The sequence below is a fragment of the Vigna umbellata genome, chromosome 3 (assembly GCF_029865625.1).
Source record: "Vigna umbellata cultivar VRB3 chromosome 3, Vumbellata_1.0, whole genome shotgun sequence".
NCBI classification, from domain to species: domain Eukaryota; kingdom Viridiplantae; phylum Streptophyta; class Magnoliopsida; order Fabales; family Fabaceae; genus Vigna; species Vigna umbellata.
In genome coordinates, this window is record NC_142167.1 from 50,225,284 (window position 1) to 50,249,417 (window position 24,134).

General features: G+C 37.1%; 3 protein-coding genes and 2 pseudogenes across 4 annotated transcripts in view; 2 read left to right on the forward strand and 3 right to left on the reverse strand.

Annotated features, from left to right (window-relative positions):
- Positions 1-3,314: 3,314 nt before the first annotated feature.
- LOC148202855 (uncharacterized) lies at positions 3,315-5,394 on the reverse strand. The gene is made up of 6 exons (XM_088110953.1): positions 4,771-5,394; positions 4,561-4,686; positions 3,835-4,478; positions 3,680-3,761; positions 3,516-3,605; positions 3,315-3,403 (listed from the first exon to the last, which is right to left on the reverse strand). Exons 1-6 carry the CDS (start codon positions 5,380-5,382, stop codon positions 3,365-3,367), a joined length of 1,593 nt encoding a protein of 530 aa, XP_087967079.1. The 5' UTR covers positions 5,383-5,394; the 3' UTR covers positions 3,315-3,364.
- Positions 5,395-6,882: 1,488 nt separating this feature from the next.
- Positions 6,883-7,914, forward strand: LOC148202856 (uncharacterized). The gene has a single exon (XM_088109690.1). It carries the CDS (start codon positions 6,883-6,885, stop codon positions 7,912-7,914), a length of 1,032 nt encoding a protein of 343 aa, XP_087965816.1.
- A 3,827-nt stretch (positions 7,915-11,741) lies between these two features.
- On the forward strand, positions 11,742-16,050 carry LOC148202857 (uncharacterized; annotated as a pseudogene). The gene is made up of 10 exons (XR_015785275.1): positions 11,742-12,124; positions 12,267-12,414; positions 12,577-12,648; positions 13,048-13,119; positions 13,351-13,422; positions 13,529-13,672; positions 13,766-13,846; positions 13,941-14,012; positions 14,189-14,260; positions 15,975-16,050. The product of XR_015785275.1 is annotated as an uncharacterized LOC148202857 (transcript).
- Positions 16,051-16,768: 718 nt separating this feature from the next.
- On the reverse strand, positions 16,769-18,840 carry LOC148202858 (pentatricopeptide repeat-containing protein At2g22410, mitochondrial pseudogene; annotated as a pseudogene).
- A 1,340-nt stretch (positions 18,841-20,180) lies between these two features.
- The window catches only part of LOC148202859 (heparanase-like protein 2), a 32,619-nt gene continuing 28,665 nt past the window's right edge, over positions 20,181-24,134 (reverse strand). Inside the window, exons 3-11 of the mRNA XM_088111101.1 lie at positions 22,446-22,508; positions 22,312-22,348; positions 22,063-22,243; positions 21,828-21,982; positions 21,494-21,727; positions 21,198-21,387; positions 20,984-21,109; positions 20,785-20,884; positions 20,181-20,676 (exon numbers count right to left, since the gene is read on the reverse strand). Coding sequence (XP_087967227.1) covers positions 20,362-20,676; positions 20,785-20,884; positions 20,984-21,109; positions 21,198-21,387; positions 21,494-21,727; positions 21,828-21,982; positions 22,063-22,243; positions 22,312-22,348; positions 22,446-22,508 — 1,401 coding nt within the window. The 3' untranslated portion in view covers positions 20,181-20,361. The remainder of the gene's footprint in view (positions 20,677-20,784; positions 20,885-20,983; positions 21,110-21,197; positions 21,388-21,493; positions 21,728-21,827; positions 21,983-22,062; positions 22,244-22,311; positions 22,349-22,445; positions 22,509-24,134) is intronic.

The following is a 24,134-nucleotide window of genomic DNA, read 5'->3' on the forward strand; positions in this document are numbered from 1 at the left end:
CCTCAGACAGTTGCAGAAGTGCCTAAAAGTCACTTTTTCTTCCAATGGTGACCTGTGTTCACCTGACTGAGTACCTGTGTTGGACTTTCTGTACAGATTCCAAATTTCTTTCGGGTAATCGTTTACAGGGGTCCTGTAAACGATTACCAGCCCCTTTTTTCAGCTGTCTCACTCATTCCTTGCACAGCTTGCTCCTCCAACTCATGGGGTGTCTCCCCACCCTCCTTGGACTCACATCACATCACCATCCACCCTCTCCCACCACTGGAACACCTGCACAAGCCTCAGACAGGTGCAGATTACCATAACAGTCAGTTTTTTTTCGAATGGTGACCTGTGTTCACCTGACTGAGTACCTGTGTTGGACTTTCTGTACAAATTGGCAATTTCTCTCGGGTAATCGTTTACAGGGGTGCTGTAAACGATTACCAGAGCCCTTTTTGAACACTCTCACTCATTCCTTGCACAGGTTGCTCCACCAACTCATGGGGGGTCTCCCCAGCCTCCTTGGACTCACATCACATCACCACCCACCCTCTCCCACCACTGCAACACCTGCACCAGCCTCAGACAGTTGCAGAAGTGCCTAAAAGTCACTTTTTCTTCCAATGGTGACCTGTGTTCATCTGACTGAGTACCTGTGTTGGACTTTCTGTACAAATTCCCAATTTCTCTCGGGTAATCGTTTACAGGGGTGCTGTAAACGATTACCAGACCCCTTTTTCAACACTCTCACTCATTCCTTGCACAGGTTGCTCCACCAACTCATGGGGGGTCTCCCCAGCCTCCTTGGACTCACATCACATCACCACCCACCCTCTCCCACCACTGCAACACCTGCACCAGCCTCAGACAGTTGCAGAAGTGCCTAAAAGTCACTTTTTCTTCCAATGGTGACCTGTGTTCACCTGACTGAGTACCTGTGTTGGACTTTCTGTACAGATTCCAAATTTCTTTCGGGTAATCGTTTACAGGGGTCCTGTAAACGATTACCAGCCCCTTTTTTCAGCAGTCTCACTCATTCCTTGCACAGCTTGCTCCTCCAACTCATGAGGGGTCACCCCACACTCCTTGGCCTCACATCACATCACCATCCACCCTCTCCCACCACTGGAACACCTGCACAGGCCTCAGACACTGCCAGAAGTGCCTAAAAGTCACTTTTTCTTCCAATGGTGACCTGTGTTCATCTGACTGAGTACCTGTGTTGGACTTTCTGTACAAATTGGCAATTTCTCTCGGGTAATCGTTTACAGGGGTGCTGTAAACGATTACCAGACCCCATTTTGAACACTCTCACTCATTCCTTGCACAGGTTGCTCCACCAACTCATGGGGGGTCTCCCCAGCCTCCTTGGACTCACATCACATCACCACCCACCCTCTCCCACCACTGCAACACCTGCACCAGCCTCAGACAGTTGCAGAAGTGCCTAAAAGTCACTTTTTCTTCCAATGGTGACCTGTGTTCATCTGACTGAGTACCTGTGTTGGACTTTCTGTACAAATTGGCAATTTCTCTCGGGTAATCGTTTACAGGGGTGCTGTAAACGATTACCAGACCCCTTTTTCAACACTCTCACTCATTCCTTGCACAGGTTGCTCCACCAACTCATGGGGGGTCTCCCCAGCCTCCTTGGACTCACATCACATCACCACCCACCCTCTCCCACCACTGCAACACCTGCACCAGCCTCAGACAGTTGCAGAAGTGCCTAAAAGTCACTTTTTCTTCCAATGGTGACCTGTGTTCACCTGACTGAGTACCTGTGTTGGACTTTCTGTACAGATTCCAAATTTCTTTCGGGTAATCGTTTACAGGGGTCCTGTAAACGATTACCAGCCCCTTTTTTCAGCTGTCTCACTCATTCCTTGCACAGCTTGCTCCTCCAACTCATGGGGTGTCTCCCCACCCTCCTTGGACTCACATCACATCACCATCCACCCTCTCCCACCACTGGAACACCTGCACAAGCCTCAGACAGGTGCAGATTACCATAACAGTCAGTTTTTTTTCGAATGGTGACCTGTGTTCACCTGACTGAGTACGTGTGTTGGACTTTCTGTACAAATGGGCAATTTCTCTCGGGTAATCGTTTACAGGGGTCCTGTAAACGATTACCAGAGCTTTTTTTCAGCAGTCTCACTCATTCCTTGCACTACTTAGTCCCCCTACTCATCACGGGTAACTCCAACCTTCTTGCGTTCACATCAATCACCAACACCCATCTCCCCACTCGGAAATTGATCAAATCCTTCGCATTAATTACGATTAATTTTAGTGAAAATGCTCTCGTACTTTTCAAATTTTTATTATAATGCTGCGTTCATTTTTCAATCACTAATTTTGTCATTATAACAAACACAAACGCAAAGTAAAAACAATTCATTTCGAAATCCAACCAATATTCTTATTACAAACACATACTGTACATTGTCAAATAACATTAGGTACATATTTCCACATCTTATACATGTCAAAATTGTCAAATAACATTAGGTACATATTTGAACATCTTATACATGTCAAAATTTGATAATTTCTTAGCAATCCTAGACAATGCCGTATAGATGTAGGGCTTCCATTCTGCTAGTGTTCTCGTTGTCCAGGATCCAGTCACACACATATTGCTTTCTAATCCCAAGCAGCTCCGCCTGAAACCAACATTTTCCACATTACAAACCAGGACATACAACAATATTATCAAACACACAGTTCCAACTTACAGTTGTATATTCAGGCATGCTTTTCCCGTTGTATTTTTCATCTCCATCCCAGATTTCCATTGCTTTCAACATTATTACTCCACAATCATGTCTGAAATAATATACCCACAACATCAGATTACTTTTGCCCATATACATCACAATATCGTCCGGCACTACAGTTCAAGAAACTTACAAGTTTGGTTGGGATGGGATATTTGCTTGTTTAACTGTCAAAGGAGCAATACTACCTTCCGGTATATTCATCAGGATGCAAAAAAACCGTGCCATATTTTCAGCCTACCAGTTAACAAAAACAATAAATACTTAAACAATGCAGGGTTATGTCATAATCACACGGTAATCAACAATGAAAGATGTCGAATCTTACAACGGCTGTGTCTATCCTTTTGCGGTCTCTGATCCCCTTCCCCAATGAATCGATCACAAAAATCTCCATTGACCTCAACTTCACTGAATAACACCACCAGTGATCATCGTGGACAAATGGCAGAAACAACTACAAAAAATATAAACAATTTCAGTAACACATTTACAACCAAAAGTCGACAAGATTTGGAAATTCAAGGTTACTCACAAAGTCCGCCGTGGGTAATTCTTCAAGTCCAAAATGATCGGAACGAAAATAAGTGTTATAGTTATGAAGCGTGAATACATGGCGATTCTGTGGACGTTTCCTATAATCTGTAAGAATATGGTGCTGTGGACAATTTCAAAATCATCAATAAAAATTCGATCAAAAATACTTTCTTCAATCATAAATATGACATAATATCAAATTTTATTTACCGAGTATAACGGACTAAAATGAAACCTCTTAACAACACCGGACAACCTTTTCTCAAAGTACATAAAGACCGTACAAGCAAATAACACCACCTACACAAAAAAAAAATTTCACATTACTAAAATAAACTATAACATGAAACACAACCAAATGTGACAATACTAACCATGTTATCAACGTATTTCAGTGGGGCCAAAGTGTAAATTGAAGTCGTGCTCAAGCTTTGGCCAATTATCTCGCTTACAACCCTAAACATACAAATATTACTCAATCACAAACAATACATATTCCTCAACCACAACTACAATTCATACCACATACCTGTGTACGTTCATCTCTCTGATGCTGACTGCTGTATACAATTGGTTTGCATCAACACTAGTGCTTGGATCACCAACAAAACTCCGCAATGGGGGTATAGCCAATGGCACCACCTCTGGTTCTCCTTCATCAGCATCATCTTCTATTTCAATAAAATTAATGTTACCAACAGTTTCATCATCCCCTCTTACTTCAGCATGTGCACCTAGGGGGTCATCAACTTCATTTCCATAACCTTCTTCTTCTCCCCCAACTTCAGCATTCTCCTCACCTCCAACTCCATGTCCATCACCTTCTTCTTCTCCCCCAACTTCAGCATTATCCTCACCTCCAACTCCACCCCCAACCTCTTCATCAGTGGCACATGCATCTTCTTCGTGAAAGATTGGAGTTTGATAAATTTCAAATAGCTCCCTAGTCAAAACTCCAATCTTGGCATTCAATGCTCTGATATGTTCGTTATTTTTCCTCAATCTCTCCTCCGCACCTGCTTTCCATGCCCCGTCATCAGAGCTTTCTTCTTCATCATCGTCTTTGTCAACCTTGGATCCTTCACCCAAGGATCCTTCGTCATCCAAGTTGAAAGCTGCACTGATTTCCGGCCTATGACGATCTTCATTTCGTATATACCACTCCATATTTAACTGCACCAATAGCACACAACAAATTCAGACAAAATACACAATCCATTTTAACATACAAAATAACGAAAAACAAAACACTTACATCTCCGGTCATAAAAATATTTTCAATTTTTTCGGTCCTTGATTTAAACGGGAACCATCTCATTATGCGCGGGAAAAACCGGTGAGAAGGATGACCATGCAAAGAGAGTCTCTCAACCGCCCAAGCCTAAAATATCATAAAATTATTTCATCAAACATAATTCACAATGTTCTGCACTACATCAAAATAGTGAACTACATATCATATTACCTGCAAGACTGCCACATTGCCACTGAGAGTGACTGACTGGGGGATACCTGCTCCCATAATTTTCTTCTTACATTTATTTAAATTCTCTACAATGTGTTTATGTACACCGGTGCACCAATCATATAGACACAAACGGTCTAAGTCATCTAACACTCCAAAAGGCATGTTACAAACATGCCTTGATTTCCTAGGGAAATAGAAAACAACCAAACAAACTAATATATATAACCTACACACTACATCGACTTCAATGTTTTTATCATGAACAATGACATTAAACATGTCTGTCAAGTCCTTCAAACTGATGGTTTTTGATTGGAACATTTCACCAACCAATCCACCAACTACTTCATCAAAGGGAATCTCTAAACCACCTATTTCTAAACCTAAGCTCATCAACACATCAACAACTCTAAAGGGCACCAACTTTTGACTAACTCTAAAACTGTTATCATTTCCAACCCACCTGCTAACCATAACCTTCAATAATTTTAAATTCACCTCCACAGGGTTATTAATATTCACACACCACATAAATGGTGTCATCCTAATCCGATCCACATGACACTGTCGGAGTAAACGATTCATTTCAATTATGATCGATGAATCCATCGAAATAAGAAGTCGCCACTACAAAAAAAATCATAAAAATTTATTACTAACTACAATCCGTAAGATAATTAAATAATATATAAACAAAAAATTTAATTTTTTTCTTACACTTGCTTTTTTCCCTTCCATTGCAACGGCCCTAAGAAGACAACATTCCACACTCAGTTATATCATTCAACTTAATGAAAAACTAAAACACAGAGTAAAACACAATGTCAGGGCTAGCCCATTTTTACTTACACCAAAATGTAAGGGTTTCAACGCACGTTTTGAAGAAGGAGGAGAGAACGAAACCGAGGATGGAAGCTTCGAACACGGCAAGAGAACGAAGGCTTCAACGAACGAGAAGACGGACACACACCGAGAGAGAAGACGGACGACAGAGAAGGCTTGAACGAACGAGAAGAAGGAAGGCTTCAACGAACGAGAAGAAGGAAGGCACCCTAAACCGCGAACGAACGAGAAGAAGGAATGCTTGAACGAACGAGAAGAAGGAAGGCACCCTAAACCGCGAAACCCATATTTTGTCAAAATTTTTTTTAGAAAGCCCAAAATACCCCTATGACCGTAACCCCTTCTCTGTTCCATTTTCAAATTACTGAGCCAATAGGAAGCTGCCACGTGCACGTTGTCAAAACTGTGTTAAAAAAGCGTTGTTGGAATAACATTTTCCTTACGGGAAACTTCGTCGTTACCCTCACAGTGGACTGAGTATAATGATAAATAAAGGGTAAACGGAGAAGGTATAGGATCTGATTTTCTGATTTAATGAAAATTGATAAAAACCCATTCTGACTTGATCGTCGGAGGTTTTATTGCAGGTCCACCCCCCATTACACTGATACCGGCAGCAGGAGGAACCAAGAAGAAAGGAAACCAGGCGCAGAGGAGGCGAGGGAAGGAGCACATCAACCGCAGGAGGAGTGTTTCAGGCTGGAGGTGGCCGGAATCTTCCCCGGTCCGATTCCGCAGAAACAATATCCAAATACTGTTATTTATTATCTTTGTCAAAAGTTATTTCCGCAACATCTATTTCACTACTTCGACAATTGTCTCTTTACTCTTCGAGCAAGGAAACATGTTAATTTTATAGTTTTTTCAATTACTTTTTCAACTTATAGCTTGATTTATCTTCTGAAAACTTTGTTTCTATTAGTTTTATAATTCAAGCTTTAATGTTTGTCAGAGTTGTTAGTTAATACCGTTATTTCTGTTATAGTTGTATGTTACATATATAAACTTTCTGTAACTCTTTGAATATACAGTTTTCGTTATTCTCTATTACATTTCTTTTTCTCAATTCTTGTTACATCTTCTCTGCCTATCTCACTTTCTGCTATCAGTTTCTCTGCATCACTTTCTGCTATCAGTGGTATTCAGAGCCTTGGTCGAGGAAGGGCCTAAGGTGAATTGTGGGTTAATCCGGGTACAGTGCGGTTGTACCACGTGAGTTTGAAAGATCAAAGAAAGAAGTTCTTTGGGCAGGAAAGAAGAAGGGTCATGGCTGATTTTTCTATGACAAATCTCCCCATTCTTACAGATAAAAATTGGAGTAGGTGGAGTACACAGATGCGGGTTTTGTTTCGAGTTCAAGACGTCATCAGTGTGGTTGAAGGACAGGATTCTGCGGTTGATTTCCACAGTTCAGAGGATCAGAAGAAGATGCATCGAAAGAAAGATGATAAAGCTTTACTGATAATTCACCAATGTGTGGACGACACACATTTTGAAAAAATCCAAAATGTGAATACAACAAGGGAAGTGTGGAATATCTTGGTCCGTTGTCATGCTGGAGGGGAGAAGATTAAGAAAGTAAGATTGCAAACACTGAGAAGACAATATGAATTGCTGCAAATGGAGGACAATGACAAGGTCAGTGAGTATTTCAATAGAATTTTGTGTCTTACCAATCAAATGAAAGGTTGTGGTGAAAAGCTCACTGATTTAATGATAATGGAGAAAATAATGAGATCATTACCTAGACGGTTTGATTTCATTGTTGTTGCAATCGAAGAATCTAAAGATCTTGCAGAGTTAAAGATCGAAGAACTTCAGAGTTCTTTAGAGGCTCATGAGATGAGGCTCTTGGACAGAGATCCTATCAAAGTTGATGAGCAAGCGTTGAAGGTCCAACACATCAAAGGAGAAGGAAAGAAGAAATATAAGAATTGGAAAGGCAAGTCTGCTACACAAAAGAAATGGAAGAATAGTGACAATTCAGATGATCATGAAGAAAGAAGTGAGTCATCTGAAAGAAAAAGTGGTTCAAGGAAGAACTATAAGAAGAAAGACAAGAGAAATATAGAATGTTTCTCATGTCATAAGATGGGACATTATGCCTCTGAGTGTTACTCGAATAAGGATAAACAACACAAGAAAGAGTATAATAAAGAGGTTCATCTTGTCAAGGAAGAATCTGACTCAGAACCGTTGATTCTGATGGTTACAACGTTTCCAGAAGATTCACCATCGTTGAATAAATCTTGGTATTTAGATTCAGGATGTTCAAATCACATGACAGAGAGTGGTTGATTAATCTGGATGAATCTAAGAAAAGCAAGGTAAGATTTGCAGATAACAGCACATTAAGAGTAGAAGGAATTGGAAATGTTACTATAAAGAAAAAGGATGGATTGCACGGGACTATAGAAAATGTTCTGTTTGTGCCAGAAATGAAGTGCAACTTACTGAGTTTGGGTCAATTGGTAGAAAAGGGCTTTACAGTGATTATGGGAAACAACAATCAAGTGGAAGTGTTTGATAAAAACAAAAAGTTGATTTTGAGAAGTAAAATATCGAAGAACCGCACGTTTCAAGTCTGTATGGATATGGTTGAAAACTTACAGTGTTTGTCTACGGTAAAAGAAAATGAGAACTGGAAATGGCATTTGAGGTTTGGGCATCTCAACTTTCAAGATTTACAGAAGCTAAGTAAGAAAGATATGGTTTTTGGACTGCCAGATATTATTCTACTAGAGAAATCGTGTGAATCATGCATTGTTGGGAAGCAAACGAGAAGACCGTTTCAAGCACAATTGGAAATGAGATCCAAAGAACGACTTGAAGTTTTACACTCAGATATATGTGGACCTCTAGAAGTGCCAACGCTGGCTGGAAATAGATATTTTATCACTTTCATTGACGAATATAGTAGAATGATCTGGGTTTATCTCATCAAATTGAAAAGTGAAGCTCTTGAGATGTTTAGAAGATTCAAGGTCAGCGTAGAAAGAGAGACAGGAAGACAAATTAAAATTCTGAGAACAGACGGTGGGGGTGAATACACTTCATCTGAGTTTGAGATTTTTTGTCAGAGTCACGGAATAGAACACGAGGTAACCGCACCTTATACGCCTCAACACAATGGTTTGGCAGAAAGACGAAACAGGACCATAATGAATATGGCCAGGTGTATGCTGAGAGAGAAGACCGTGCCACGCGAGTTGTGGGGAGAAGTTGTGTCAACGGCTGTCTATGTGCTCAACAGGTGTCCAACGAAAAGGTTGCCAGGCAAGGTTCCACATGCAATTTGGACAGGTATGATACCCTCTGTGAAACACTTTAAAGTTTTTGGATCTTTGGCGTTTTGTCACATTGCAGATCAGAAGAGATCAAAGCTTGGAGACAAAGGAGAGGCTATGGTGTTTGTTGGGTATCATTCAACTGGTGCATACAAGTTCTTTGATCCTGTAAAGAGAAAGATGTCAATTAGTAGGGATGTAATCTTTCTTGAAGACGAAAGCTGGGATTGGAACTCCAATAAGTCGAGCCTGAAGAAAACGAAAACCATGATGCATGTACCAAAGCAGGATAGAGTAGATACTGATACAGCAGGGATTTCTGAAAGCAGCATTGAAGATGAAGATTCTGCAGAAGTCTCAGGAAGACCAAGAAGGTAAACGGCAAGACCTTCCAGATTTTCTGAATACGAGATGTACTCAGATGCAGGGGTAGATGAAGAGGGTGATATCATTCACTTGGCTTTGATGGTTGGAAGTGAACCGCTGGATGTAGATGAGGCTCTTGCGCAACCTATTTGGAAGGAAGCCATGATTGAAGAAATTAAATCAATTGAAAAGAATAATACGTGGAAGTTAGGTAAGTTGCCACTGGGAAAACAATGCATTGGAGTGAAATGGGTTTTCAAGAAAAAGTTAAATCCAGATGGCACAATATCAAAGCATAAAGCCAGACTCGTGGCAAGAGGATTCCTACAGAGACGAGGAGTAGATTTTACAGAAGTGTATGCACCTGTGGCAAGGTTAGAAACAATTCGATTGGTCATTAGTATTGCTTGTGCTAGAAAATGGACATTATTCTCACTTGATGTCAAATATGCTTTTTTACATGGTCCTTTGGAAGAGGAGGTATATGTCCAGCAACCTCCAGGATTCAGCAAAGAAGACAAGAAGCATTTAGTGTATAAACTGCATAAGGCTCTATATGGGTTGAAGCAAGCTCCTAGAGCATGGAACAAACGAATTGATGCATTCTTTATCAGTCAAGGGTTCAATAAGTGTGCTGTTGAACATAGTTTGTATGTGAAAGATAGTGACAGCGGAGGAAAAATGATAGTCTGTCTCTATGTAGATGATCTGTTGGTGACTGGGTCAAGTTTGAAGGAAATTGATGAGTTCAAGCAGATGATGAAAGCTGAGTTTGAGATGACAGATCTCGGGAGGCTTAGCTACTTCTTAGGGATGGAGTTTTTGCATACATCCACCGGTTTAATAATGCATCAAAAGAAATATGTGAAGGACTTGTTGGAGAAATTCAACATGAACTACTGTAATGAAGCCAGAAGTCCACTTGAGGTAAATGTGAGACTAAACATAGATGACGATGAAGAAGGCATAAATGAAACTGACTATAGAGAACTTGTTGGATCTCTTCGATTCTTATGCAACAGCAGGCCAGATTTAATGTTCGGAGTTGGTTTGATTAGTAGGTTCATGTGTAAGCCAAAGAAAAGTCACATGACAGCAGCCAAGCGCATACTCAGATATATCAAAAAGACTTCAGATTATGGAATACTATTTCCTTATGGTATGAAGCATGAAGAATTGAATTTAGTTGGATACACTGATTCTGATTTTGGTGGAGATCAGGTTGAAAGAAAAAGTACATCTGGGAATATATTTTTTGTGAACAAGGCTCCCATATCATGGAGTTCTAAGAAGCAAACTGTCATCGCCCTATCCAGTTGTGAAGCAGAATACATAGTCGGTTGTGCTGCTGCTTGTCAAGGGGTGTGGTTGAATGAGTTGCTGATGGAATTGCAAATTCAGAAAGGAAGATCTGTAGAATTGAAGATGGACAACACTTCAGCTATCAGTTTGGCAAAGAATCCGGTTAGTCATGGGAGAAGTAAACACATTGAAGTTAAATACCACTTCTTACGTGATATGGTTAACCGAGGCAAGATTGAACTGGTGCATTGCAAAACTGATATTCAGCTGGCAGATTTGTTTACAAAAGCTCTAGATTTTGCCAGGTTTGAGTATCTCAGAAAGGAGATTGGAGTTGTGACACCAAAAGGCTTGAATTAAGGAGGTTATTAGTTTTATAATTCAAGCTTTAATGTTTGTCAGAGTTGTTAGTTAATACCGTTATTTCTGTTATAGTTGTATGTTACATATATAAACTTTCTGTAACTCTTTGAATATACAGTTTTCGTTATTCTCTATTACATTTCTTTTTCTCAATTCTTGTTACATCTTTTCTGCCTATCTCACTTTCTGCTATCAGTTTCTCTGCATCACTTTCTGCTATCAGTTTCGATTTACCTTCCTAGGAAGTGACTCTCTTTTTTTTTTTCATTTTCAATTCATCTTTTTTTACACACACACGCACAAATTGTCTTGATTGATTATCTCTTCTTAACTCTTATTCTTATGAATGATAAAGCACGATGTGACTCATTTATCTTTCTATTTAAATGCTAAAATAAAAAATATTTTAAGATATTACTACACAATAATATTATAATTTGAATTATTAATACTTACACATAAAATTTTAATTCTTAATTATAATAACTTTTAAATTATCTAATTAAATATATTAATTAATTAAAATTTTGAAAAATATTTATATTTCTGTTTAACCACACATTTATTGTCCATACAAGTCATGGAATCTTGTTCAAAGAGATTAAATTTTCTAATTTATTAAATATAACTGTTATTAAGGTTAAGACACTAAATTGACAAATGGCAACCCACTCCTATTTTGCTATTTTAACTGTCAAAAGCCGATACAAGGCCATAGTCAATACCAATCAAACCAAACAGGCTAAATCCAATAACATAAAAAGTAATATAATAATATATAATATAATAAAAGATTGTACAATGAAAAACAAAAGAAAGAAAAGAAAACCATCAAAACCTCAGTGCCGACGCCAAGGAGTGTGTTGTTGGATGTTCAGATTCCAACATGATACCGCGTTCGCTCACTCTCAACTTCAATTGATCAATCACCAAAATCAAATTCCTACACCACACCTTCTCTCTCCTTTGCAAAATCTGAATCAACAACACACAGCAAAACATCTCATTCAACCACACCAACAACACTTCAGATCTACGATTCCAATCCCACAACACAAAAAATAAACAAAAACCGATTTCTCCAAGCGGCCTCAAAATGGCGCCTTCACCCTTCACTTCATTACCCTTCGTCTTCTTTACCCTTCTGTCAATTCTCCACCTTTCGCACTGCAAGACCCTAAAGCGTGACGGTAACGTTAGCTACTTAACTCAGTCCCTTTACCCATGTCGTTTTCTCTCAACTTTTCTCCAATTCGGTTAATTGGGTTGTCGAGTTTTGCTTTTTCCCGTCATGGGTCGGAGTCGTTTATGTCTTCCTCGAATTTTTTGCAGTTAAGGCTTTGAACGAGATCAAGGCTTCTCTTGGGTGGAGAGTGGTGTATGCGTGGGTCGGTGATGACCCTTGTGGTGATGGGGATCTTCCTCCTTGGTCTGGTGTCACGTGTTCCACTGTCGGTGATTATCGTGTCGTGACCGAGCTGTGAGCATCATTTATCAATTTTCAATTGATTTAGAAAAATGCAAAAAAATGTCCCATTTTTTTGGAATTGTTAAGATAAAGGTTTTTTATTTTTAAGTTCAGTTGTTGCTGACGAGATTTGAGGTTGTAAAGTTGGTGTAATTGGGATTTGGTATTTTTCAGTGAGGTGTATGCGGTGTCGATTGTCGGACCTTTTCCTACTGCTGTAACCAGCTTACTGGATCTTACACGGCTGTAAGTTTTTATTTTTTCATTAATCTATGTTTCCTTTAATTTTGATCCTTTAACGGGTTGAGAAACATGTGGTGTTGATTAACGCCTATGGTTGTGTTGGAGTTGAATGTTTGAAAGCCAAATATTGTGTTCTGTTTGTATGTTTTTCATATTTGTTTGCAGGATAGCGAGGAGTTTATTTGGTTGGTGTTTTTTAATTTGATGCAAAATAATAAAGAAATTAATTATAAATGGTTGATTGAGATTTATGGGTTGAGATAATGCATTTGCAGTTCATCTGCATTTTGTTTTGCTTTGTTGCTTTTAATTACAATTACTATATGTGTATCATTGAAATGCTTCCATTTTGATTCTCCCTTTGAAATTCTTATGAGTTGATGCACTGTGTACTTATGGCAGTGATCTTCACAATAACAAGTTGACAGGGCCTATTCCTCCTCAAATTGGACGGTTGAGGCGTCTTAAAATACTGTATGAATTTTCTGATCCCTGTTCACTTTTTCTTTCTCTCTGCATTTTTTGTTCTGATACTTATGTTTGACGCAGTACAATTATTTATACTAGATTTTTATGTTAACAACTAATGTTTATTTAGGAAGATTTTTCTTTTTACTGGGTTTTTATTTAAGCAGTGGTTGATCATCTATAACCATTATTCTAAGATGTTATATTGATTCATTTTTTACCTCTCTTTCCTTCCAGAAATTTGAGGTGGAACAAACTACAGGATGCAATTCCTCCAGAAATTGGTCAGCTCAAAAGTTTAACACATCTGTGAGTAACTCTTACCTTCCTAATGTCTTTGGGCTTGCTTGTCCCTTTTTCATCGTTGCTTTCATTTTATTTAGAATTGTAACTGTAATGTCATATCTTTTTGCAGGTACCTAAGCTTCAACAATTTTAAGGGAGAAATTCCCTAGGAGCTAGCAAATCTGCCTGACCTTCGCTATCTTCATCTCCATGAAAACCGTTTAACCGGAAGAATACCACCAGAATTGGGCACTCTACAAAATCTTCGGCACTTGTAATAATCAAAGCATTTTAATTTAATAATATTCTAGTGCAGAGTACACTATTTATCGTACTTAATGTTTCCTAATACTGTTATACTTTATAGGGATGCTGGTAACAATCATTTGGTGGGTACCTTAAGGGAACTCATTCGTATTGAAGGTTGCTTTCCAGCCCTACGCAATCTGTAAGTTAATGCTGGTGAATTAGTTTCCTCAATATATTATCATTTGGTTTTAAATAATATTGTCTAAATTTTAACGTTTTTTTTGTGGAACCAGATATCTAAACAATAATTATTTTACTGGAGGAGTACCTGCACAACTTGCTAACTTAACCAGTCTTGAAATATTGTGAGTGCTGCTTTTCCTTTTATCCTTTAATACCACTTTTCATTCTTCCTCCTCCTTTGAGCATGTGTGTGAGAGAGAGAGAGACAGTATTGCTTTACAATAATTCTACCCTTTTTGCAAGATCTGTCTCTTATTTATGGAATTTCCATAACATGATTATTGTATGTTGGAGGCAGGTACCTATCCTACAACAAAATGTCAGGAGTTATACCATCTAGCATTGCTCATATTCCTAAATTGACATACTTGTAAGTTTGTCTTTCTCTTGTTGATTGGAATCTTCATTAGAAGTGTTGTGCATTGAATAAGGTCTAAGTTGTTTTTGATTTTTCATGAAACTCTTGATTTCGTATTTTGTTGCTACTTATATATCTTTTAATTTTATTTTATAATATACTTATTCTTTAATGAGGAAGATTCCTCACCTTTTTTGGACAGATGTTAATGGAGAAGCTAGTCTTGGAATACCTTATTAGATTTAGTAGTTGAAATTTTGTTATTTTGATTGGTGACTTTTAGGAGGTAGTGGATGATATGATTCAGAGAAAGATTAACACTATGCGTATTCAAGAAACTAAATGGGTTGGAGAAAAAGGTATAGATCCAGACACTGCACGAGTTAAACTTTGGTGTACACTAGAAAGTTGGAGGTGATGACAAAATTGCTACTACTGGTGGAAAGTGGTGGAAGTAAAAAGAATCGGGACTAAATTTTACCTTAAAATTTACATTGGAGACTGATAATATTATTAATTTTTGCTTATGCGCCACAAGTAGGATCATAACCACTTTTAAAAGAGAAATTTTGTAAATGTTTTGGATCAAAGTTTTCCTCAAGAGGAAAAGATTCTCGTAGGCAGGGATTTAAATAGATATGTTGTTAATTGGGCAAGATATGTTGATGAATTAAAAGGTTTTGGTCCAAGTGATAAGAAATCTTGGTGGTGGAACATAAGTGTTCGAGGAAAGAAATAAAAGAGTGTTTTAAGGATTTACACGAGTCCAATAATACTAAAAATTGGGCAAGATTTTGGAAACATAGAAATGAGGTAGTGAAAGTTGTGAATGAGGCACTATTCAAAGCGGTTGCAGAGTTTTAGCTTGATATTGGGACAAAGAATAAATAAAGAGCATATATATAATAAGCTTGCCAGAAGTAGGTAAAAGAAATCAAGAATTTTGGACCAAGATTTATTAAAGATCAAGAGAATTTCTAAGTTACTGCTACAGATCACGATATCAAAGAAATATGGGATAGCTATGTCCAAAGTTTTTCAGTGCTAGATAAGGATTTATATTTAGCATGGAAGAATTAGAAAATTAACTGTTCGAACAAATTTGACTTATTGTGTAGAATTTTAGTTATTGAAGTAAAAGAAGCCTGTAAGAAGATGGATAATAGTAAAGTTTATTAGTTTATATAATTTGGTTGTTCACTGAATTCAAGAGCATCATGTGATCTACATAGCTAACTTCACCTGCTGGGATAAAGTTATTGTTGCTGTTCTATTGGTTTACCGACAAAAAGAGTTTTTTGTATTGTAACCGGATATATCACAAAATTCAATGGCTGGGCTATTTTTAAACATACGAGTATATAAGTCATATAGAAATTGATGTGAGTGTATGTTTACCCTTTTTGATTTTGAAACTTATAAACCTTGTCCTTTAGGCATTGAGTTCTCTAAATGCAATTTAAGAACTAGAAACACATGCTTTACTTGCTTTCATTTATTTATTCTCGCTGGAAAACTATGGTCTTTAATATGCTGCTGTGCGCTTCAATACTACAAACACTTGGCTCAGAATTCTAATTTTCTGTAGAAAATGGAAATTTGAACTTTCCTTTCCTTTCCATTTTGTTAGTAAGATTGATAAATATGTTCTCAGATACTTCCATGAAACTCAATTGTCATCTCTGTGAAGTTTTTAACAATTTCAAGATTTTTTTCTCTATTTCAGGTACTTGGATCACAATCAGTTTTCAGGGAGAATTCCCGATCCCTTTTATAAGCATCTATTTTTGAAAGAAATGTGAGTTTCCAATGAAGTTGTGCAGATCACATTATATTGTTCTAAGAACTGAGAAATTTTATATGCTCTTGGCAGGTACCTCGAAGGAAATGCATTCCGGCCTGGTGTCAACCCCATTGGTTTTCATAAAGTGCTTGAAGTTTCTGATTCAGACTTCCTTGCTTAATAAAAGCTCTAAATATTTATAATTTTTCAGGAACTGTACTTGTATAATTATTGAAAAAATCTTGTTCCTCTAATTACCTCAATGAAATACCCACATAGGTAATTCAATTTTGTCTAATCTGTCTTGTGGTAATAAACAGTCTTTTTTAGTTTTAAGAGCTTTCCACGTTTCCAACAAGTTGTAATATATAGTCATGAACTCTTGTTATCAGCTTCAAAATTGAAGAATGATATTGCATATTTTTTCAGTAAAAGAATATTACTGAATCCCTGTTGGACTCTAATGAGAGCATTTGCTTCATTTTGGCATATACTCAGAACAGGAAAGTATAGTCTGGATTAAGCTGCCTAAGCTTAAAAATATCATTATGTATTAACCTAATGTAATAATTTTTTTTTCTGATTGCATAATTTTATTAAGTTATCTAAACATATGCAAAACCTAAAGTTTTTTTTTAAAGAAAAACTAATCTGAAACAAAGTTTAAAAGAACATTTTAAAGATTGTTTTGATAAATTTCTAATGTGATATGTTTTTGGTAGAAATTAAAACTTAAGTTATAGGACCAAAAATGGGTATTATATTGAATTTAACTACATAAGTGTAATGGATCTATAAATTTCACAAATGAATTTACTTCTTTTTCTTTAGTCTAATGAGTATTTCAATTTCAAAATTCAACTCCAACATCCCTGTTCCCTGAGTTAAACGACCAGACTTAGAAGTTGTTGATGGAACACTATACTTGATGTTCCAAATAAGTCATCCAGCTAAAGGAAATGGTCGAAATTATTTAATTTATAATCTAACGATTCTAATCTAACTGCAGATGCATTTTCTCCAAAACTGAGTGTATTTCTTTCATCATTGGATGCGTTTCTTCGCCAGCAATGAACTCACTCACAACCCCACCAATCTCCACAGAGCTACTCCCTGGTACCTTGTCCACCCTTTTGTTTCTCATCATATCCCTCACCCTTCTCGCGTCACTGTGCTTCCCAGATGCTGAATATACATTAGAAAGCAAAACATAGACCCCACTATGATTCTGCAACCGTAGGAGTCTTTCGGCTGCACGTTCGGCTAGTTGGGCTTGTCCATGGTTGCAGCATGCACTCAGAAAGGCTCTCCAAGCCAATGTCTCTTCTGAGACATTCCCTGAGCTGCTTATTCTTCTCAACATAACCATAGCTTCTTCAAAATGCCCGGCTCTGCTTAACAAGTCAACTAGACAACTATAATGTTCACTCTTGGGCTCGATTTTGTACACACTACACATCTTATATAGCAACTGCAAACCTTCATGTGCCATTCCTGAATAACTACAAGCCGTGAAAACTGCAATGAACGTTATGTCATCCGGCTTTATACCAGCCTTTTTCATATCTGAAAACAGATTGAGTGCACTTGCTCCATCTCCATGAATAGCCATGCCAGAAATCATGGCATTCCAACACACAATGTCTCTCTGCGGCATCAAATCGAACAATCTTTTAGCCAAGTCCAAATTCCCACATTTGGCATACATGTCTAACAAACTAGTACTTAAACGAATGCTCAATGGCAACGCTGCTCGTTTCAGGTATCTATGAATCCAAATGCCAATATCCAAAGCCCCCAAATGAGCACAAGCAGAAAGAATGCTCACACATATAGATTCATCGGGCACCACTTCAGTCAACTGCAACAAACGAAATAAATAAAGTCCTGCCTTGAAGCAACTATTTTGCACATACCCAGAAATCATGGCACCCCAAATTCCCCTATCTTTCTCAGGTGCTTCATCAAAGAACAACCTAGCTGAATCCACATCACCCACCTTTGCATACCCCGAGATCATCACACTCCAAGACACTGCACTCAACCTAGGAATTTCATCAAACACGTACCGGGCAGCTACAACATCCCCACACACAGAATACATTGCCATCAAACTATTACCCACAAAAATATCATATACAAGACCCGATTTTGAACTGTACCCATGAACCATTTGTCCCAAAGAACAACTATGAAGGGCTGCACAGGCCTTCAAGACATAAGGGATGATGTAGTTGTCTGGGCACAGACCACTTTGCAGCATCTTGGTGAAGACATGAAGGGAGGCATAGAACTTGGCTTTGAGGAGGAAAGTTTTGATGAGAGTGTTACATATGCAAAGAGTGGGGTGGTGAATGAGTTGGAAGAGTCTGCATGCATAGATGAGGCTTCCCTGATGAGGATGGGAGCAGAAAGCCAAAAGCCTGCTTAGGGCAAAGGTGTTGGTGTGAAGACCAGTGGTGAATACCTGTGCATGAGCCTGCTTGAGATGCTTCATGTTCTTGCATTTCTCCAGTAGTACTAAGCATCTCTTGCTGCAACTTGACATGTGACGGTGAAACTAATTTGATTCACTGCATCTCAATTTCAGGGAAAACAAAAATTGGATAAAGCAATGGAACCAGAAGGATCAGGTTCCATTCTTATTTTGCAAATCATACAAAGGATCAATTTTCTCAAGCCTTCTATCTCTGTTCACTCTGTCATCTGACACTTGATTAAATGATAGTTTGTTAATCTATTTGAAAACAATATACTATTATTTAAGCAATAGTTGTTGAAGAGAGGAAATAATTATGTTCAAGAGAAACATGTTAACTTTTAGAGAGAAATTGTATTTTAGCTCATTTCACAACTTCTTAAATTACACTCTTATACTTTTTTTTAAAAATTTTAATATATAAAATTCATATTTTTATATTTTAACAAAATAACACTTAAATTTCTATTTTATTTAAAAGTAATATATGAACTATACATTAAATAAATAATGACAATGGAGTTAAAATTTTAAAGTGTCACATTCTATTTTAATAGTATAATAAAATAAAGAATTTTATAAATTATAGAACAATTAAATAAAACTAAAGCTTTCATAAAGACAAGATCTAGTAATAATACAGTTTATCATAATAGAATAACATTATATCATATATTACACTTCCGATAATATAAACATTATATCCTAATCATCATACAACAAACTTATACTTGACTATCAGGATATAATATACAAGATTAGTCTGTTACCACTCGTTTTAGGTCAAGGTAAAGCCTCTAGACTAGGACCTTTGGCTACTATCATTAGATGTCTCACCCCTCTCTATTTGAGAATGAATTATCATTAGAGTGTCAAAAGATGAACTCCAAGACTGGGTTTCCTATATTATATAACACTTAGAAACATCTAATAAAATATTTCTTCTTGAAACTCATTTTCATCTTTCATTTCATTATATAATTAAACAAACCACTTCCTATGATCATGACCCTAGACTTTGATTCCTCATCACGATATCGCTTATTAGATTGTTACAATTATTCCTATACTTATCCATTTTTATTAATGAAAATTAGAAAACATTTATACTTTAGTCATACATTCAAATTTTGAGATGCATGTGCCTAAAATAGTTGTTAATTAAATTTATTGAAATCAACATATTTCTATTACTATCAGTACTTAATCATATAATTATTGTATTATCAACCAATTGTATTAATTAATTTAGAATATTTAAATCATGAATGACAACAATAACTAAATAATAATGAGTACAACAATTATTTGTTTGTTTAAATTAAGATTTTTTCTAAGAAAATGATATAATCTTGTCACATGATGATATAACCTCCATTTTATAATAATATATTGTAATAGAGCTTTACACATAATATTGACCAAATTATAAAAATATTATATATAACCTCATAATTAGATGTTGAACTAAGTAATTACGTGATCAACACAAATGATATAACACGATCATTTAATTAATTTTCTCGTACATTATTTCCTTTCTTCCATTTTCTCTCTAGTGCAAAAATAAGACGAAGTTATATATATATATATATATATATATATATATATATATATATATATATATATTTATAATTTGAAATATCTGTTTATGGCAATAAAGAGAATGGATAAGGTGAATTCCAAAAAACTGATAGAAATGAAAGAAACATAAAGAAATTAATTTTAAAACTAGGAAAAAGAAACCCTAGTAGATACTAAATTTAAAGGGACTAAGATCCTAGGAAAACCCTAAAGAAAAACCCAAATTTAAAGGGACTAAGATCCTATGAACAAGTATGTGCATGCTACTTAACTACATGCTGGTGCATGGAAACTCTTGCTATGCACAAAAACAATGGAATGAGGCTTCACTTTGACTGTGGAAGATGGATCAACCAGCTTTGGATTCATCTCTGGGATGTCTAAAGACTGTGTGAGCTTTAGTGGAGTTCCATTCAACAGCACCACCTCACTTTGAATGTTGCCATCTTTTGGAGTCAAATGGTACTCTTCCCTCATTGCGTCTGATGATCCTACTTCTTTATCTGTGTTCATGTCATTCACCAGGGATACTCTGAAAGTTGTGGAATTGGACATGTTTATGAGCAGCACTGTGATGCCATGCTGAAAAAATCAACCACAAGAAACCAAGGTCAACAACAAATGTCATTCAGTAACAGGATATACAAACTTTTTGCTTTCAATTTGTTACTGTTTTCTGTCAATCATTACCCCTTTCTTTGAACAATGACCATATACACGCAAAAATGAAGATCCTTCATGAGAAACAGAAAGCACATTTCTTCCCATAAGCCGATGCCACAAAAGTGCTCTGAACAAAACAAAAAGAGACAATCAAACTGTTATACCTTGATCATTATATTATTCTGCATGATTAGTTTAAAATCTTGATCATTATATGATGAGTTACCCATAATAATCTGGGTTAGGAATGAAGGTTGTGGTGTTTAGCATAGCGTAGTTTCCTCCAATTAGTGCTTGTCTGCAATAAACCTTGTGGTTGAAGGCTGCTGTCATGCCAAGCTGGTCCAAGTACCTAGTTATTCATTCAAAACACATTGATTTAACATGTCGATGAAAAAAACAAAGAAGAAAAGAACAGAATTGGTTGACATTAGACAGACCAAAAGCCATCAACAAAAGTATTTGACACATCTTTGCCACCACTGTTATAAGCTCCACCAGATTCCCCAACCCATGCTCCTGCCCTTGGAGTGAATACATTGACTGATTCTGAAACATCTTTGAATGTTTGAGCAACTTTGCTCAAATAATATGGGTCTTGAATCTTGTTAATGAGATCCTTGTCATTACCTTCATTAGATTAATGGTTAGTTAGAAAACAATCACAAAAGAAATCTATGTATATATTATTATTAGACAAGACTAGATAGGAGAATCTATATATATATACAAATACCAGGACCAAGGTTGTAAATGTGGTGGGTCACTCCATCAACCACACCATGTCCAACATTCTCTAAGAAGCTATCAAACCATTCCTTACTGTAGAAACCTGCAGGGCCAAGCACCTTTGGCCTTGTATTGGCATTTTGGTATAGCATATTAACTAAATTTCTGAGTTGAGTGATGTCTTTAGCATATTGAACACTGTCTATTTTGGCAGCTACCCCACCAGAGCATAACTCATTTCCTGATAAGCACCATGATAATGAATCAAAGAAAATATTAAAATAACTTATGGACCTATTTTGTATGTAATTCAAAGCTGCCATTGCAAAGGTTTTAGCTACCTAATTCATATGAATCTATTTTGTATCCTTTTGAAATTGAGTACTCCATGAGACTTAAGGCATTTGTTGGGTCCCAGTCTCCTACCCAGTTTTCCTTGTCCTCCTTAGAATTTTCCTTTCCAATCAGGGCATTCAACCCAAAAGTGAATTTCGCTCTGAAAAAGAGAAAAACAACATGTGAGATTACTCAGTAACATGTATAATGAAATTGAGAAAAAGGGTGTTAAATTAATACCCAGTTTTGTTAAGAAATTCATTAACTTCATCCCATCTCTTTCTGGGAAGGCATCCTTTGCTGAAATCAAAGAGACCATCACTTTGCTTTTCCACAACGGGGCATTCCTCTTGTTCTCCGAATTGGTATACAATCTGATCTTCCAGTGAACCTCCTAATCTGATCCTTAGGCGATTAAAAGCTGCCAAAGTTTACAAGAATTAGAAATGATAAGTAATACTTTGAGTGAAGAAAAAGAAACATACGTACCCTTAACGGCATTTATCAGAATGCTGTTATACAAGTCCTGCAGAAGGTGAAAACACAAAACATAGATTCATTGGTAAGATGATGAAAATATGAATGATGGTAAATAGTAAATATCAAAGGAAATGCACAAACACCAGATTCATAATTCCTGCTTCTCCCCAGGGACATTGATCGTAGTCACACTTGTTTGGTGGCCACTGTAACATCCCAAAATTATACAGTCATCAACTATATACTTAGAATAATCACATGTATTAATATGGCAAAACAGTCCTAAAATAAGAGGGGTTAAATTCGCGAATGACCGAACGGCCTTACCTGCACACACAAGTTACGAGCGTTTACAAAACAATGAGGACGAACGGTTTACAAAATAAAATACCGAACGTCCAAGTATTTACATCCAGCAAAAGGGCGCTCGCTCACAAGCGGCCCGTTATCCTAAATACACTAACTAAAACCGAACGCCTTTAAAGTTCGGCCTTCACTTCTACCTCTACAAGATTCTCCTCAGCTAAAATTTCCTCTTCAAGCGTTTGCTCCAGAGAAGCATCTCCTTCTGCTCACATCCACACGGATGATCATTGCAAGGACAAGACGGATATACATATACAGACAACACAATGGAAAATGCAAGGGTAAGCTTATTGAATTTAATTCAAGTCAAACATACATTTCATACATATCAAATACATCAAATGAATCACAACACATACGTTCAATTCATCCATTAACTCAATCAAAATCCTGATACTAGACCGACCGTCCGGACTGTATGAATTCTGTGTAGCTACGACGTCCGTGCACCCAGGTGGAAGAGCTGGAATACTCGTCAGCTGCCACCTGAGGTTAGTCCGTTCTGTCCAAGTTACAGTTATGGACTAAGACCTCCTGCCATTCCCACACATGACATGCTCCTCTCTACTTGAGAACGAGCACTCACGGAATATCAGGATGACCCGCCAGCTAAGCTTACCACATTCATACTTTACAATTCTCAATTTCCAACCAAGAGTCGTTCCTCCCTGGAACGCTCGTTCAAATTCAACAATCATAATTTCATCTCTTACACCATTCGCACATCTTAATCTTTCCTCTTATTCACACTTTCATTCTTAGTTCCACTTTCATAAAAAGACGAGCGTTCAATCCTCTTCATAACGAGGACGAACGTCAAGAACAAGACTGAAGGAATAAAGCTGACTCAGCTTTCATGACGAACGTTATTAAAATTTGAATCAGTTAAATGAACTGATTCTAGAACAATTTAAATTATACTTAGAATGATTCAAGATTCCAGGATTCAATTCAACTGAATGAAGAAAAACAAGAGTACTAAATGTACTAAGTACCATTTAGTTGGAATAACCACTTGCCAGTAGATGACCGAACGCGGTACGAAATTTTATTGAAGTTTAGGACGAACGTTAATTTGAGTTTATGGACGAACGCTAATTTGAGTTTATGGACGAACGCTATTACAATTCAGGACGAACGTTATGAAAATTCAAGACGAACGCTATTTCCGCTCGTTGGCGATTTCGGGAAGAAAGAGTGTTTGGTATAGGACCGAGCGCTACTTATCATTTACACTTTTAGGACGAGCGTTCGGTATAAGACCGAGCGCCACTTAGGACGTACGCTTTTGAGTCTAAACTTATTCGCTGATTCAAAATCATAGAAATTTGGATTTTTCATAAGATGGGATACTTAAAGTTCATGTTTTAACAATTTGACTAAGTGTATAAAGGTAGATTCTCAAGCTTCTCAATTCCTCACACAACACTCCTGAGGTCTACGTTTGGCCGAACGCTCAAACGTAA